General features: G+C 42.7%; 1 protein-coding gene across 1 annotated transcript in view; it reads right to left on the bottom strand.

Moving 5' to 3' along the window:
• Nucleotides 1-18,876, bottom strand: part of LOC139290805 (oxysterol-binding protein-related protein 10-like) — a 73,150-nt gene that overhangs the window by 22,080 nt on the left and 32,194 nt on the right. The window contains exon 5 of the mRNA XM_070912668.1: nt 2,809-2,955. Within this exon, the coding sequence (XP_070768769.1) occupies nt 2,809-2,955 (147 nt within the window). The remainder of the gene's footprint in view (nt 1-2,808; nt 2,956-18,876) is intronic.

Consider the following 18,876-nt stretch of genomic DNA (forward strand, 5'->3'; position numbering starts at 1 on the left):
CACCAGAGGGCCAAAGTCAAAACATCGATCTCTCTCACACTGCAGCACCACTAGTCAATGTGGACATAGCAAGGGCAAATGGTTGACGGATGAAGGGATAGATCAGTGGAAGAGTGGTAGGATAGATGGGCAGACAGTAGCCTATGACTAAATTAATGGAAGAATACTGTGCTTTTATCGACAGATTTGGATCACAAGGAGGCCCACAGCTCTTCCATAATCTGCCTACACCCCCACCACCTTCAAATGAGGTTGTGGTGAAAACACAGGGTCTCAGGTATTCAAGGTCGGAATCCCTGTATGTTGCACATTGTCTATCAGCCCATTATCCCTGTGATCCAGGGTACTGATCCATCAATAATCAGATTGAGCTCACTGGTCTGAAAGAATCACCACAATCACACGAGCAGGAAACATCTGACTGCTGACTAAAACCAAAACCCACAGAAGGGAGGAGACAAAGGCAAGCGCTAAATAAAGACAGAGAGAGAGGGAATAACGTCAAAACTAAATATACATCCTGTTTATTATTTATCGTACTGGTCCAAATATAGACTCTTGTCACTAGTTTCACCACGGTACACTGGTCATAACTGCAGCGTTGTGTGTTCTCCCATTTGCGCTGGTCTACACTGCTGGGCTGGGTGTATTAATAATTGTGTGTGTGTGTTATGAATATAGCACCTACTCTCCTCATTATATGGAGAGCTTCTAGACAAAACACACAGACACAGAGTCCCTATAATGTCAAACTGATAAAAAAAAGAAAAATGTGGATAAGGTTTACCCCACTAGAGCACTGCGATCCCAGAATGCAGGGTTGCTTGTGGTTCCTAGAGTCTCCAAAAGCAGAACAGGAGCCAGAGCCTTCAGCTATCAAGCTCCTCTCCTGTGGAATCGGCTCCCAGTTTGGGTCCGGGAGGAAAACACACTCTCTACTTTTAAGAGTAGGCTTAAAACTTTGCTTTTTGATAACGCTTATAGTTAAGGGCTGGCTCAGGCCTGCCTGGACCAGCCCCCTAGTTATGCTGCTATAGGCCTAGACTGCTGGGGGACTTCCCATGATGCACTGAGCTTTCCTCCTCTCCCTCTTCATCTCTGCACATTCATCACAGTCCAATGCATGTTACTAACTTTATTTCTTCCCCGGAGTTTCTTTGTGCTTTCTCGTCTCGCAGGTTCCTGTGGATCGTGGTCCTGGTACGCCTGGGTGCTGCTGCCATGGGCCTGCCTGACTCTCATCACTACAGTTATTATGTTTAGTCGTAGTTCTGTTACTATTAAAGCCGTTATTATTAATCTCAGCTACTATTACAGCTGTAACTACTATTATCAGTCATATGTCCAGTATTATTATAATTATAGCTGCTATTTCTACTGCTAGTGCTGCCATACATCTCTGCCTGTCTGTCTGTCTGTCTGTCTGTCTGTCTGTCTGTCTGTCTATCTGTGTCTCTACGTCTATCTCTCTCTCTCTGTGTCTTTCTGTCTGTCTATCTGTCTCTCCCCCTCTCTCTTTCTCCCTCCCTCCCTATGTCTCTCTCTCTCTCTCCCTCTCTCAAACCCAACCGGTCAAAGCAGATGACCCCCCCCACATAGAGTCTGGTTCTGCTCGAGGTTTCTGCCTCTTAAAAGGAAGTTTTTCCTTGCCACTGTCGCCAAAGTGCTTGCTCATGGTGGGAACTGTTACTGTTAAGAGTTGGTCTAGACCTGCTCTATTTTGTAAAGTGTCATGAGATGGCTTTTGTTGTGATTTTTAAGGAATCTTGGAGTTATCTTAGCATTTTTTCCACCTACGCAAAATTGCAAACATCAGGAAGATCCTGTCTCAAACAGATGCAGAAAAACTAGTACATGCATTTGTTAGTTCTAGGCTGGACTATTGCAATTCCTTATTATCAGGCTGCCCCAATAAGTCCCTTGAGACTCTCCAGTAGATCCAGAATGCTGCGGCACGTGTACTGACCAGGAACCAGGAAAAGAGATATTAGCTTCCCTGCACTGGCTCCCTGTAAAATCCAGAATAGAGTTTGAAATCCTTCTCCTCAACTACAAAGCTCTTACTGGTCAGGCACCATCATATCTTAAAGAGCTCACAGTAACCTAGTACAAGAGCAACCACTGACTGTAACTTGTAGTTCCTGGAGTCTCCAAAAGTAAAATGGAAGCCAGAGCCTTCAGCTATAAAGCTCCTCTCCTGTGGAACCAGCTCCCAGTTTGGGTCCAGGAGGCAGACACACTCTCTACTTTTAAGAGTAGGATTAAAACTTTCCTTTTTGATAAAGCTTATAGTTAGGGCTGGCTCATCAGAATCAGAATCAGAATCAGAAATACTTTATTGATCCCCGGGGGGGAAATTATACAAGGCTCATGTTTGCCTTGGACCCGCCCCCAGTGCTGCTGTAGGCCTAGACTGCCGGGGGACTTCCCATGATGCACTGAGCTCCTCTCTCCTCCTCTCCTTCTCCATCTTTACACATTCATGTCCCACCAATGCATGTTACTAACTTTATATCTTCCCCTGTTTTTGAGTTTCTTTGTGCTTTCTCGTCCTGCAGGTTCCTGTGGATCGTGGTCGCGGTACACCTGGGGGCGGTTCGCAGGCGAAAAAGATGAAGCAGATTCAACTTTTGGAGAAACACAACCCAGAGCTCCCACACCGACGCACAACCCTGCGCTAATCGCTGCAACGTCTGATTTGGTCTGAATGCCGCCTTACAGCTGGTCTCACTGTCTTGCTAACAAACATCAAATCAGAGTGGATGCCTGCTGTCAGAAAACCTAAACGATGAAGGCAGAGAATCTTACCCGTGTGAGGTCCATGCCGAGTTTGAGCTGGGACAGGAGGTGAAGGATGATGCTTCGCTGGTCATCAAGAACTCCCAGGTCCTCCTCCTCATTGTCCTCTGTGTCTGTGATCTCGTTGCTGGGATCCAGGATTTCTGGGCTGCTAGTCTGGCCCTGCTGTAGGAGACACAAATAACCATGGGTAAGGCAGGTAAAAAATGAAATATTCTCTTGTTGTGCCCGCAATTCGTTTACACGATAAATAACATCTTTATTCATAGTGTTGCAGTTAGAGCAGACACTACTGTTGATCTGAATGAGGAATGAGGAACATCTCTTGATTGACCCTTTGTGTTGTTGCACACATTTCTTCTAGTGAGTACATTGTATGAGAGACCTACTGTAATACAAGTACATGGACAGATGTAGACAGATAGATAGACAGATAGAAATACAATTGAATTGAATTGAATACCATGCACAGATCAGATCGTTGTTGTTGATCATTAATGTTCCATTATCTGTTTAGATAGTATGGGGAAAAAAGGGAACAGTAAAACAAAGTCTGGGCCAACAAAACACTCTCACCTTGTGTTTTTTAAGGTGTACACTGTGTGATCAAAAGTATGTTAACACCCCTTTCACATACCCTTTGGCCTGTCGTTGTTTTTCATGGTGTTGGTTCAGCCGCCTACTTCCAATAAAGAGAAATCTTAATGGTACAGCAAAACATTATGCTGACAGTTTACAATTATGAGCTTCCTGCATCGAGGCAACAGATTGGGTTTGGCAATTTCTTGTTTCAACTCATTGTACATGAGGGCCATGCCAATGTCAGGTCCGTAAAGAAATGTTTTTCTGAGTTTGGTGTGGAGGAACTTGACTGGCCTGCACAGAGCCCTGACCTCAATTCCACCCAACATCTTTGGGATGAATTAGAACACCTACTGTGAGTTGCTGAACGGAGCAAATCCTGGAAAATCCTCCCTGTTATTGCAGTAGATTTATGACCATGGTTTTGGAATGTTTAGCAATCACATATGGCCAGAAAGTTGGATATTCCAACGTTGTCTGTGGTAGAGTAGTAGTGAAATGAGATTTAAAATACTGACAAAAGTATTTGTAATGATGAACAGCAAATGGATGACTGTCGTGTATCCTTCAACACTGTATTGGGTAGTGATTTTTAATTAGGGTCTAACACATAAGCTAAACGGTGAAAAACTGTGAGGATTCCTGAGTTCATCATGGCTACTCGGATCCTCTGTCTGCAGCACCCACAGCCTTATTGTTGCTAATGCTAACCCTAACCCAAGCTGCGGGGCCTCTTGGACAATGTTTCCCATCCTCTTCAGTGGGAGACTCATTCCTCCCAAATGCACAACAGAGCGCCACAGGAAATCATTCCTGCCTGTGGCCATCAAACTGTTCAACTCCTCCCTCTGAGTGTCAGACACTCAGGAAGAGACTGGAAATCTGGACCTACTTCACCTGTTCATATACTACCTCACTATTTATTCTTTAAATGTTTCAGTGCAATACATATATAGTCATACACAACAGTGTAATACATACATATACAGTGCTTAACAAATTTATTAGACCACCTGTCATAAAAATGAAAAAACACAAATATTTTAGAAATCTGTCAAAAACTTGTTTCAAACAAAAAATTGTATTGTTATTTATTAGGCAAATAACACACTGGAACAACTAAATAGTCCTTATTTACATATATTAACCAAAAATCTTAATATTTTGTATGACCTCCTTTTTCCCTGATAACAGCTTGCATTCTTGCAACCACAAAACAAAATTTTCTGTTCAGGAATGCAAGTAAATAACTGTAATTTGGCATCTCAATCAAAAAAAAATAATGTGCTTTACTATTTGTTTCTGCTTTTTTGTAAAACAGTAAATTTGAGAATTCATGGATAACAACAATAATTATATTTTAGCATTGAAGATATCATTTTGATTAAAGAGCTTGGCTTGCACATACTGGTGGATTAACCATTACAGAAACATCAAATATTTTGGTCATCAGCAATACTGTTAATTTAGGGCAGCGGTGGCAAACACCTTACACTGGGTGGCGGTCTAATAAATTTGTTAAGCACTGTATATATATATATACACATACATATACATTGTTATTGTATATATTTTTTACTTTTATTTTTCACTTAAATACTGTAAATGTGTATATTTTTATTTTCTACTTCTTATTTTTATATTTTGTACATACTTTTAGCTCTAAATTATGCTACTTTCCACTCTTGAATGGGAGCACCGGTACTGTACAATTTCCCCCCGGGGATCAATAAAGTATTTCTGATTCTGATTCTGATTCTGATTCTGATGTAAGAAGGAGTAGAATGCTCACATGGGTCATCAGTGGTAATCTATTTTGTCATTACGTTTGGAAGACTTGTCACTTCTCATCCTCCAGCTCCTCTTCTGTCCTGCCCCCAGACCGCCCATCTGAGGTCTTTGGCTCCTCCTCTGTCCTGCCCCCAGACCTCCCGCCTGAGGTCTTTGGCTCGTCCTCTGTCCTGCCCCCAGACCTCCCACCTGAGGTCTCTGACTCGTGTCCTGCCCCCAGGCCGTCTGCCTGAGGTCTCCGGCTCCACCACCGTCCTGGCCACACCAAAGCCATCCACATGAGGTCTCCGGCTCTATTCTTCAGCTCCCAGGCCACACGCTCCTTGTTACAGATAATCATGATGCCCAGAGGATGAATCCTAATAAGTTTGATCCCTTAACCTTTCATCTGGCACCATCATCAGGTAAAACACAGAGTCTGTGTGTAATATCTTACCAGTCTGGTAGGTGAAAAAGCAAAGAAGGGAAATGACCTGGTGCCATGTTGGAGGATATGAATAATGTGCTGTGTGGTCCATGTGTAAACAGCGCACTGTACTTCTCTCAACATGGAGAGAGCAGATGAAGCGCACGGACCATTCACCACCCTGCCTTAATCGCTAAACTAAAAGTTGTAAAAGTTGTAGTTTGACAGAGCTTGGCTAGTCCTCCAAATTAAATGACAAAATAAGTCATTTGTCCGTTCCACGTCACTGTAGAAAAATAAATCTGTTTTATGATGTGACGACGCTGTGGTTAAGGTTTGGTTAGGTTCGGTCGTAAAAAAAAAAAAAAAGACTAGGTTAGGGACATGGTTTGGGTTAAGCGTTGTGGTTACAGTAATAACCACGTGGTTAAAGTTAGGGAACGATCATGATCTTTCCCAAGGACTGACTGTCTGGAAACAGGAAACGAAAAGCGGTCTGTTTTGTTGGCCAATCCATCCACCCCGACCTCCTCCGTACACTCTACTGCCTTACTCCTTTGCTCCCCTCATCATTTCTACGGCCGCTAGAGTTCTTAGTTTTCGGTCACTTGCTGGAACGACTGATTCTGTTGTTCTTGTTGGAAGGACAGTGTCCAGTGTCTATGCTTCATCGAGTCTTTGTGCGAAGCTAGACTAGACTAGACACATCCTGGATAAGACACATCCCGGACCTGCAGTACGCCTGTACTGGCCTCACAGAGATGAAACTGACACTGCCCTCATCTGACGTCGGGTAAGACAGCGATCGTGCGTATTTGCCAAACTGTCAGACTGTTCCTTTAAGCCTGAGACTCTAAAATAGGAGTATATTTCTATTAAATAATTCATTAGCAATCGGGTTTACTGAGGTTATGTAAGAAGCAGTATGAAAGATGGGCACAGTCACAATCAGCTAGGCAACACTTACAAAGTCTTACTAACCATCTCCCTACTCTATCTAATATTAGAGTAACATTTCTTTGGACAGAAAAAAACGTTTCTGCCGACCACTGTGTGCCACACAAACTCTCTGTCTCTCTCACACACACAAACGTTCACTTTTTTAAAATTTTTTATCTGTGTGTCCAGTTGCTCTCCAATGCCCAGCTCCAGGAAGTTCATTACAAGTTGTAAATGGCTGGTCAGTTTCCACCGTCTGCCCACCCTGCCACAGTCACATTTCACACACACACACACACACACACACACACACACACACACACACACACACACACACACACACACACACACACAGTCTCACACACTCGGCCACACACACACACACTGTCAGATGCAGAAACGTACAGTATAATCTTACCAACTTTTATGGATAAACAACTATTATTCATCCACTATCTGGCTCAGCACTGTGGTAATAGAACATAAAATCACAACATGCGCTGTGACACACACACACATGCACACACACACACACAGTAATGATCTCACACTCACATTGTTGGGCTGGCATGCAACCACCGCTGACTTGTTGGGAGTCCTGCTGGATTTCATGTCCACCATCCAGGGAGAGGCAGACAGAGAGACCAGAGTGTCCCAGCACCAATAACTACCACAGCCAGCTACAGAGAGAGCTGAGGGGAGGGTGACAGAGCCAGAGTGAGGGTTGAGGCTGAGGGACATCAACAACGTGGAGAAGAAAGTGAGGTGAGATGAGAAGGGGAGGAGAAAAGGAAGGGCAGATGGGACAGAAAGAAAGAAAGAAAGAAAGAAAGAAAGAAAGCAGGAGGGTAGAGCTCTCTCTGCCTGCTGCACTTGTGATAGGCAGATTAACAGTGATGCTGACAATCCTCTCTATCCCACTGGCCTTGCTCTTTACATAAGCCCGACCCCTGCACATACACACTGTGCTGCATCCCGTCCCACTCTAATGCCTCCTCCTCCTCCTCCTCTCTCCTTCCTCTCACCATTTCACTCTACCCTGCTGCCCTCCCTAACTCACTCCCTCATTCCCTTTCTCCTACCCTGCCCCTGTTTTACTCATTTGCTTTCATGTCCTCTTTCTATTGTCCCACCCCCCCCACCCCAACCCCCTCTTTTTATACCTCCATCTATCCCTGGTGACACGATACTATGGTACAGACTGTGTATTTACCGCCACAGAAGCCACTCTGGGCTTAGAGCTGAGTGCAGCTGCTGCCCGTGTCCTTACTGTCAACTCTACAACAGTGCACGTGACATATTGGTTTTAGCGGCTCGGTTATGCGGTTCTTGAAAAGAAAAAAGAAAGGAAAAAAAAACTAATTGAAACCTCATGGGATGGTTCTGATTTATCAAGTTTATACAAGTTAACTTGGTGATGGTGGACTAAACTATGAAAATGAGACCCACGTTGGAATAAATCAGATATGCCCTTCAGACAAAGTGGTTGTTAATGTTATCAGCGCATTTCTACAGTACAGATGTAATTGACTTTTAAGACCTTTTCAATACCTCTAAAAGGAAAAAAATAATACCATCAGTGCTGCAAAAAGAAATTGACAACAGACAGTATATATACAGTATATTGTATATATATACAGTGCTTAACAAATTTATTAGACCACCACCCAGTGTAAGGTGTTTGCCACCGCTGCCCTAAATGAACAGTATTGCTGATTACCAAAATATTTTATGTTTCTGTAATGGTTAATCCACCAGTATGTGCAAGCCAAGCTCTTTAATCAAAATTATATCTTTAATGCTAAAATATAATTATTGTTGTTATCCATGAATTCTCAAATTTACTGTTTTACAAAAAAGCAGAAAAAAATAGTAAAGCACATTATAATTTTTTTATTGAGATGCCAAATTACAGTTATTTACTTGCATTCCTGAACAGAAACATTTGGTTTTGTGGTTGCAAGAATGCAAGCTGTTATCAGGGCCAAAGGAGGTCATACAGAATATTAAGATTTTTGGTTAATATATGTGAATAAGGACTATTTAGTTGTTCCAGTTTATTATTTGCCTAATAAATAACAATACAATTTTTAGTTTGAAACAAGTTTTTGACAGATTTCTAAAATATTTGTGTTTTCTCATTTTTATGACAGGTGGTCTAATAAATTTGTTAAGCAATTTATGTATATATAGATGGCAGCACGAGATATATAGATATATATATATCAAGTGGAGTGTACACTACCTATTTAACGTACAAACAAATATGCGCGTTCATTCTGCCCCAGATCAGATTTAATGCTACAATTCCAGACATTTTAATACATTGAATATAAAAAACAAAATGTATGATGTTTTAAGAGTTTTCAAGGATCCGGTGGGAACCCTGGTTGTCCTAAATGATGAATACAGTAAAATGTACTATGACTGAAGCATGCTTTGTAGCGTGCAAATGAGAATTAAATCAGTGTGAGTTTAGTTTGAGTTCAGTTTTTAGTTGACAATCGGGGATGACATTGCTGTTTCCCTCTTAATCATTCTTTTACTCCTCACATGCGCTTCACTTATACACGATACTCTTCTGAAGTCAGACATTAAAACTGTGTATGCACAAAGGCACAATCTGCATTTGCATTCGTCACGTCAGAGTTATAGAGCCTGCTAGCTCTCTGTAATAATATTACGAAGAGTCAGTCTAAACCTGCAGTACATGTTAAGTGTCACGAGATGACTTTGGTTGTGATTTGGTGCTGTATAAATAAAATTGAATTGAATGCACACATGGTTCTGTTTTGTACTAGAAATCCAGATTATTATGAAATTGTGCGCATATTCATGATTTACACTCCTACAGTTACATAAATAGAATCAGCTGTTTGCATAAAACATATAGAGCCGTGAGTCATCATCATTGAACTTCAGAGATAACCAATAATCTTTCCGTTTTAGTGCCCGTATGGGCTTTTCCACATATAAAATGAAAAAAATGAAAAAAAAAAAAATCAATCATAAAAACAATGTATAAAAAGTGAGCACACAAAAGCAATGAATGAAAATCAAGTTTATAAATGCTCCTTTAACTGTAGGGATGTTATGTATTATGTGGCCTCAGTATACACGGGTCAGGACTTTTTTCGAGTATCAACCAAACCGTAGCAGAGCTTCTTGACTCAGCAGGCAGCAGGAATAGTATCCACGGGCTAACAAGCTAACTGGCACTATTGTCTGACTCTGGTATATGAATGAATCTGGCGAGCCCTGAGGCCCCTGAGCGGTCTTCTACGGTATTCCTCAGCATACAGGCAAGTATGAGAGATTACAAGAGCTGGTAATCTGCAGCAGTTGAGTTGAATGTGCAGATCTGTAGTGCTGAACGGTCTCAGCGGCGAGCATACGTACAGCCACCTTAAATCACCACCCGTCTCTGCTTAAAGCACGCTGAACTCTGTCCCAACGTACTCGGCCAAGTTTTTCAGAGCAGTCTGTGTTGATGTCAAGACTTGGGACCGCCAGGACCACTATGACCACTAAGTCACCTTAACTTTTACTGTTTTTAATCCGACGTTGTGCTGCAATATTATTTAGTTTGTTTGGTGTTTCTTAATGTCCATGTTTTACATTGGATTGAATCGGCGTGCTTCTGTTTATTTTATATGTATATATATCAATCATCCTCTGTGCATGACAAGGAACTTTACATTGACATTGCACACACTGTTCATACTTTCTGGGTTTGTACACGTAACTGTATTTCTTTTGTGTTTATTTTACTCTATACAAATTCAAAGATTTGTATACACACTATATTGTCAAAAATATTGGCTCACCTGCCTTGACTCGCATATGAACTTAAGTGACATCCCATTCTTAATCCATAGGGTTTAATATGACGTCTGTCCACCCTTTGCAGCTATAACAGCTTCAACTCTTCTGGGAAGGCTTTCCACAAGGTTTAGGAGTGTGTTTATGGGAATTTTTGACCATTCTTCCAGAAGCGCATTTGTGAGGTCACACACTGATGTTGGACGAGAAGGCCTGGCTCTCAGTCTCCGCTCTAATTCATCCCAAAGGTGTTCTATCGGGTTGAGGTCAGGACTCTGTGCAGGCCAGTCAAGTTCATCCACACCAAACTCTCTCGTCCATGTCTTTATGGACCTTGCTTTGTGCACTGGTGCACAGTCATGTTGGAACAGGAAGGGGCCATCCCCAAACTGTTCCCACGAAGTTGGGAGCAAGGAATTGTCCAAAATCTCTTGGTATGCTGAAGCATTCAGAGTTCCTTTCACTGGAACTAAGGGGCCAAGCCCAGCTCCTGAAAAACAACCCCACACCATAATCCCCCCTCCACCAAACGTTACACTTGGCACAATGCAGTCAGACAAGTACCGTTCTCCTGGCAACCGCCAAACCCAGACTCGTCCATCAGATCGCCAGATGGTGAAGCGCGATTCGTCACTCCAGAGAACGCGTCTCCACTGCTCTAGAGTCCAGTGGCGGCGTGCTTTACACCACTGCATCCGATGCTTTGCATTGCACTTGGTGATGTATGGCTTGGATGCAGCTGCTCGGCCATGGAAACCCATTCCATGAAGCTCTCTACGCACTGTTCTTGAGCTAATCTGAAGGCCACATGAAGTTTGGAGGTCTGTAGCGATTGACTCTGCAGAAAGTTGGCGACCTCTGCGCACTATGCACCTCAGCATCCGCTGACCCCGCTCCGTCATTTTACGTGGCCTACCAATTCGTGGCTGAGTTGCTGTCGTTCCCAATCGCTTCCACTTTGTTATAATACCACTGACAGTTGACTGTGGAATATTTAGGAGCGAGGAAATTTCACGACTGGACTTGCACAGGTGGCATCCCATCACAGTACCACGCTGGAATTCACTGGAATTCACTGAGCTCCTGAGAGCGACCCATTCTTTCACAAATGTTTGTAGAAACAGTCTGCATGCCTTGGTGCATGATTTTATACACCTGTGGCCATGGAAGTGATTGGAACACCTGATTTCAATTATTTGGATGGGTGAGTGAATACTTTTGGCAATATAGTGTATGTTCAGGTGTATGTACAGTGCTGTGAAAAAGTATTTGCCCCCTTCCTGATTTCTTATATTTTTGCATATTTGTCAGGCTTAAATGTTTCAGATCATCAAACAGTAGTTTGAGTAAATACAAAATGCAGTTTTTAAATGATGATTTCATTTTATTAAGGGAAAAAAGCTATCCAAACCTACCTGGCCCTACGTGAAAAAGTAATTGCCCCCCTTGTTAAATCATGAATTAACTGTGATTAACCACATTTTTTGGAAAGCTAGAATTTCACTAGCCACACCCAGGCCTGATTACTGCCAGACCTGTTGAATCAAGAAATCACTTAAATAGAACCTGTCTGACAAAATGAAGCAGGATGAAAGATCTCAAAAAGCAAAACATCATGCCGAGGTCTAAAGAAATTCAAGAGCAGATGAGAAACAAAGTCATTGACATCTATCAGTATGGAAAGGGTTACAAAGCCATTTCTAAGGCTTAGGGACTCCAGCAAACCACGGTGAGAGCCATTATCCACAAATGGAGAAAACTTGGAACAGTGGTGAACCTTCCCAGGGGTGGCCGGCCTACCAAAATTACTCCAGGAGCGCATCGATGACTCATCCAGGAGGTCACAAAAGAACCAAGAACAACATCTAAAGAACTGCAGGCCTCACTTGCCTCAGTTAAGGTCAGTGTCCATGATTCAACGATAAGAAAGAGACTGGGCAAAAATGGCATCCATGGGAGAGCTCCAAGGCGATAACCACTGCTGACCAAAAAGAACACAAAGGCTCGTCTCACATTTGCCAAAAAACATCTTGATGATCCCAAGACTTTTGGGAAAATATTCTGTGGACTGACGAGGCAAAAGTTGAAGCGTCCCGTTACATCTGGCGTAAAACTAACACAGCATTTTATAAAAAGAACATCATACCAACAGTCAAACATGGTGGTGGTAGTGTGATGGTCTGGGGCTGCTTTGCTGCTTCAGGACCTGGACGACTTGCCGTAATTGATGGAACCATGAATTCTGCTCTCTACCAGAAAATCCTGAAGTAGAATGTCCGGCCATCAGTTCGAGACCTCAAGCTCAAGCACACTTGGGTTATGCAGCAGGACAATGATCCAAAACACACCAGCAAGTCCACCTCTGAATGGCTTAAAAAAACAAAATGAAGGTTTTGGAGTGGCCTAGTCAAAGTCCAGACTTAAATCCAATTGAGATGCTGTGGCATGACCTTAAACAGGCCGTTCATGCTCGAAAACCCTCCAATGTGGCTGAATTAAAACAATTCTGCAAAGAAGAGTGGGCCAAAATTCCTCCACAGTGATGTAAAAGACTCATTGCCAGTTATCGCAAACGCTTGATTGCAGTTGTTGCCGCCAAGGGTTGCACAACCCGTTATTAGGTCTAGGGGGCAATTACTTTTTCACATTGGGCCAGGTAGGTTTGGATAGCTTTTTTCCCTTAATAAAATGAAATCATCATTTAAAAACTGCATTTTGTATTTACTCGGGTTGTCGTTTTTATCATTTGTCTGATGATCTGAAACATTTAAGCGCGACAAATATGCAAAAAAATAAGAAATCAGGAAGGGGCAAATACTTTTTCACAGCACTGTATGTGTGTTGTAAAATGACAGTAAATGTGGGTCCTGCACGCATGTGGGTTTACATGAACGCCTATCCCCCTCCTCCTCCTCCTCCTCCTAATTCTTCTCATACCGCATGACTGACCTTTATTCCCAGAAGGCTGATCAGCTACTGGACAGATGAGACTGACAAGAAACATGATAGATAGACTGAAGACGCGACAAGGTATTCAAACACAGGTCATAGGGTTACATTATTTCCCTAAAAGACACCCGATGTAGAGGTCTGAGCAGTAAGGTGAGTGGGATGATGGAGGAAATCACAGAAAGGAGAGACTTCAGTCAATTCCGTTCTAATCCCTCGATAATCCCCCTCCCATCACATGGATTCAGGTTCAACTATTAATTCCCCGTTTACCGTCATGGCAACCAGCAGCTTATAAGATCAGCTGACTTCTTATACAGATCACCGCCTTGTCATGATAGACAAATCACATTTTTGATATTTTTAGGATATAACAGAGTGTAACTCAGAGTTTGAGTTGTGTGATTATTCCTGTGTTCATAGACACTTGCCTTATGTTGCCCCTGTGTGGATGAGTGTAGTGTGTGTGAATGTAAGTGTGTGTGTTATCCAATGACCTGTACATCAAAAGATAAAAACTATTAAAACTCTATATGTGTGTGTGTGTGTGTGTGTGTGTGTGTGTGTGTGTGTGTGTTAATGTGATGCACGTTTCTGCATCGCCAGTGATCTTCACATTAGCCTCCACTATCTGTTTGTGTCTAACAATCAATGGTGTATGTGTGTCAAAGCTTTGATGTGTTATTAATGAACAGATGTGTGTGTTAGTATGTTACACGTTGGCGAGGGTGCGCAGAGCACGAGTGTTCCGGCAGAATAAAGCAGGAATCTTTTAAAAGCTCTTTCCTCCCTAAATAATGAATGAATGGGCGGTCCTCAGAGAAGAGGAATAACAACACTTCAGAAGACAGAAAAGACTGAATATTCCACATGGAGGGTGGAAGGGGGTCTTTTGCCACCACGTACAGTTGTTTTTTTTATTTAGGTGTAGAGTGTAGCAGGAAGGGTGTGGTCCGCAGAAGCAAGACATTTCATTTTCAAGATCAGGCCAGAGTAAAGGACATAGCTGGGTGCCAATTCTACACTACACACTACAGTATTTCTAAAGATTGTTGTAGTTGTGGTGAAATAAAAATGGTAAAAATGGTGAAGTAAAACAAGCTTGAACTGAATTGTGCGTTTACACTGGAAAAGTGGGGCAGATGGGGGTAAGACTACGGAGCTCCCATTGTTTTCACCAAATCAGATCAGGATTGAAAAGGGAAAGGTTAAGGTGGTTCTCAATCATCGCTATTTGAGAAGACCTGATTTGGGATTTGTTCAGGTGGAAAGCACGCTCTCGCTCTTTTCCTTCAGGAGCAGCTAAACCAGTACGGGATTCTTCATGAATGCTTAGTCATGCATCAGAAATGCATCCAGTCGATCAACATTTGTGACCCAAATGCTGCCATTTGGTAACAGCTATCAAAACAAGGCATGCAGAAAAGTATGACAAAAACATTTTGCAGTGGAAATATAGCCGAAATTAGTATATACAACTACTATGCTGTATGGAATTGGGAAATAGCTTGTGACTGTACTGTAAGAGTGCGTGTATAGGTATGTGTCTGTAAGCTTCCCAGGTCAAGTCAATGTCAGATAATATAGGATCCACAATTAGCACCCACCACTCGCCAAATGCAAGCAAAAATCCAAGTTGGCGGGTTGCTGAAATAGGCCCGCTTCACGCCAACTCTCATCCCTACAACACATTGATTGACATTGATGATTGTATCGCAATTGACCCTTGCTGCCCACCGTTGCTATGGTTACGCTTACTTTCTCAAGCTAGTAAGTAAGCGTGACCATAGCGCTTACTCACTATTGACAAAATAGGACCTGCTCATTTGTTCATCGTATGAAAATAGAATCGATTACAGACCAGGAAAACTCAAAAGCTCAAACTCAAAATCGTAATTAAATTGTTTTTAACGACGGTTGAAAAACATTTTCTCTACACCAGCCACTGGTAGATAGACCAGATAGTTAATTTGGATCCAGAGTGTCCAAGTGTCCAGAAGCACCTTTATAATATCTCTGAAGTCCTTCTTGCAGTTGAATGAGATACAGGGCTGGTGTGCTCCGTCTAGAGGACATACAATCTGCTCAGTGTAATGAGCCCCATCTGAACGTTTAAATACAGAACACACCTGCTCCGCGCTCGCTCTCTTGTATAATGCTGTGGGCACACTCAAATTCATTCATTCCTTCATAGATTTCAGTAAAGAACACAAGCAGCAGCAGAGCAGCTGACACCGAGTGTAAGGACAGAGATAGAGGGTGAAGCCTAAAAGGTGTTTGAAAGGTGTAAAATATGTATATCATTATATTTTTAGCACATGAAATGCTACTGTTAGCCTGCTAGCCATGACAGCTGCAGCAGCTACGCTTAAAGCCCCGCCCACATTATTTTCTGTTCTGCCTGCTTTTAACCGGAGCATGTGAAGATCTGCTCTGATGGTGGCATTACACAGCTGAGCGCTTCACACAGACTCATCTCTTAAGGGAGAACACCACCTCAGTCAACAGACCTATATATATATAGTCTTATCATAGCTAGTCACCTGATTCATTGATATATAAAACACATATAAAGAGTACGGTCAAGACCTGCTCTATATGTAAAGTGTCATGAGATGACTTTTTGTGGAGATAAAACTGAATTGAACTGAAATTGACCTGACGTGGTCACGTGCCTGTGTGGGCTATGTTTTTGTTTTTCAGTCAGATTCTTTCTACAATGAATGGTGAATACACTGCATTTGCACAGTGCTTTAAATCCTCCTGTATCTCCAGAGATGAAAATTGCAAACCCCTCATATACTGTAGGTCCACTGACAAAACCTAAAGAGCAACTTAACTCCTTATTTCAGCTTGAATATGCTAACATGGACACACTACAGACTGTGACCAGAATCAACTGATCCATGTTCCTTGTTCATAATGTGACGTGTTCGTAAGTCCTGATTTAGTCTAGTTATAATGTCTTTACTTAAGTGGAGATCTGTGCATCACTAAATTGAAAGAGGTTACACCACACAAACTAGTTACGACGCAGAGTTGTTGCTACATATTTACTTAAATCTATATATATATAAAATATATATTTAATATATGACTGGTTTAGACTGACATAATATGGAATATGGTCGGAAGCTAGTTGATGTCATTACTGAGATTTTAAACACATCACTCCTATCACAGGAGAGTGTTCCCACCTGCCTCAAGACAGCCACCATTGTCCCTGTACCAAAAAGGCTGCAGTGTCTAAACAACTAACACCCTGTGGCATTCAACCCCATTATGATTAAGTGCTTTAAGAAACTGGTTCTCCAGCACATCAAAGACAACATCCCAGCCAGCCTGGACCTTCACCAGTTTGCATACAGAACCAACAGATCCAGAGAGGATACCATGCCCACTGCTGTCCACTCAACCCTCACGCATCTTGAAAATAGCAACACCTACCCCTCATGAAACTGAAACTGGCAAATTGGGCTTAAATTCTAAACTGGAACTGCAACTGGATATTGGACTTCCTCACAAACAGACTCAGTTTGGATTGGTGGTCACTCCTCCACTCTAGTGCTCAACACCGGAGCCCCCCAGAGCTGTGTGCTAAGCCCCCTACTGTTCATGCTGTACACCCACGACTGCAATCCCCACACAGAGAGAACTCTGTTGTGAAGTTTGCAGATGACACTACCATCATCAACCGGTTTTCAAACAACAATGAGAATTCATATCGTGGAGGAGGAGGCGAAGACACACACGCCTGTCTACATCAGTGGAGCTGAGGTGGAGCAGGTGAACAGTTTCAGCTTCCTGGGAATCATCATCACAAAGAACCTGTCAGGGACATCTCACATCTCCACCCTGGTAAAGAAAGCTCAGAAACAGCTGTACTTCTTGAGGAAACTTTAGAAGACAACATTCCTGTGCCAAGTTCTTGTTGACTTTTATAAAGGAGCAATAGAAAGCATCCTGATAGGAAACATAAACTGGCATGGGGTGTGCACGGCCCAGGGCAGGAGGACTCTGTAGCAGGTGATTAAAACTGCTCAGGAAATCACTGGTACCCATCTACCAAGCATCAGTGATGTCAGTAAGGTGAGGTGTCTGCGCAGAGCCCGGAGGACACTAAAAGACAATGCCCACCCCAGCCACAGCCCGTTCACCCTCCTGCCATCTGGCAAGCGACACTGAAGTATCCGCTGCCGTACCACCAGACTACAGAGCAGCTTCTCTCCTCAGGCTGTGAGACTCCACAACTCCACCTCCTCTGCACTCCACCATAAACAAATGACATGGAACTATGTACTATATGTTATTTTTTATTCATTTATTTATTTGTATTTAACCTTTACTTAACCAGGAACGTCTCATTGAGATTAAGAATCTCCTTCTCAAGGGAGACCTGACCAAGACCAGTCAGCAACATAAATAAAAACACATAGTTACAGACAGAAAACACAGACATTTCTTGTAGTCAGTTGAGTAAGGTATGGGAAATTAAAAGCATTGGCATCCTAAGGAATCTGCCTCTAATTCTTTCATTTGGGTTTTTTCACATTACCATACCACCACCTTTTGTATAATATATGTATATATCCCTAACTCTGTGCCTGTTCGTCTGAGTACCCTTGTGTCTGGACCTCCAGGATTATTTCCTCGTGTCTTGCCTTGATCCCTGTCTGCCTTCTTGACCCACCTTCACTTGTCCTGGTCCCTGCGCTTTCTCTAGCTCCCCAGCCAGGTTCCGTGCCACTATCAGCTGCTGGTCCTGCGCCAAGCCCACGTCTCACCAAACCAGAAATGTTCCTCTATGGACTCTGGGAATTGTCTGTCGTTCCTGGTTCAGGGCGGGCTCCACTTTGAGCTGCAGGCTTCTCCTACTGATCGTTTTCAAGAGTGGTGTTCATCATTACCCACCTCTCCTCTTAACTCCCACATAAAACACAACTTCACGGACTGGATTTTTTTCACTTCCGTAACATTGCAAAAAGTCAGGCACATCCTGTCTCAAACAGATGCAGAAAAATGTGTCCATGCATTTGTTACTTCTAGGCTAGATTATTGCAATTCCTTATTATCAGGCTGCCCCCAATAAGTCCCTTGAGACTCTCCAGTTGATCAAGAATGCTGCAGCACGAGTACTGACAGGAACCAGGAAAAACATTTTACTTCCTAACTATCAGCATGTTAGCATCTTGATCGCCCCCTGGTGGCTGGCGGCAGTATAGGTCATAAGCCCTTCATGTTAGCGGACGGGACATGGGCCAAATGAAGTACTCGTCAAACTATAATTACGTAGTTCTTATCACCCTGATGTATGTTCAAGTGTCAATATTTGTGTTGCTGTTTATTCTGTATAAATTATTTTATTCTATAAAAACAGGGTGAGACATCATGATTGACAGCTGTGATTGACCGTGGTGCGCTCACGATTTGGACCTCGACACTGCAGCTCCACCCCCCCGATCACTACTGGGCTGGGCATCTATTAATGCGAGATACTACATTGATGTCAGAATACAGACGGACATAATCTAGTTAATCTAAATGTGATCTAAATATTTTAGGCATGGGTGAAACACCAAATATTTAGG

This window comes from Enoplosus armatus, chromosome 9, assembly GCF_043641665.1.
Source record: "Enoplosus armatus isolate fEnoArm2 chromosome 9, fEnoArm2.hap1, whole genome shotgun sequence".
In the NCBI taxonomy this organism is placed as follows: domain Eukaryota; kingdom Metazoa; phylum Chordata; class Actinopteri; order Centrarchiformes; family Enoplosidae; genus Enoplosus; species Enoplosus armatus.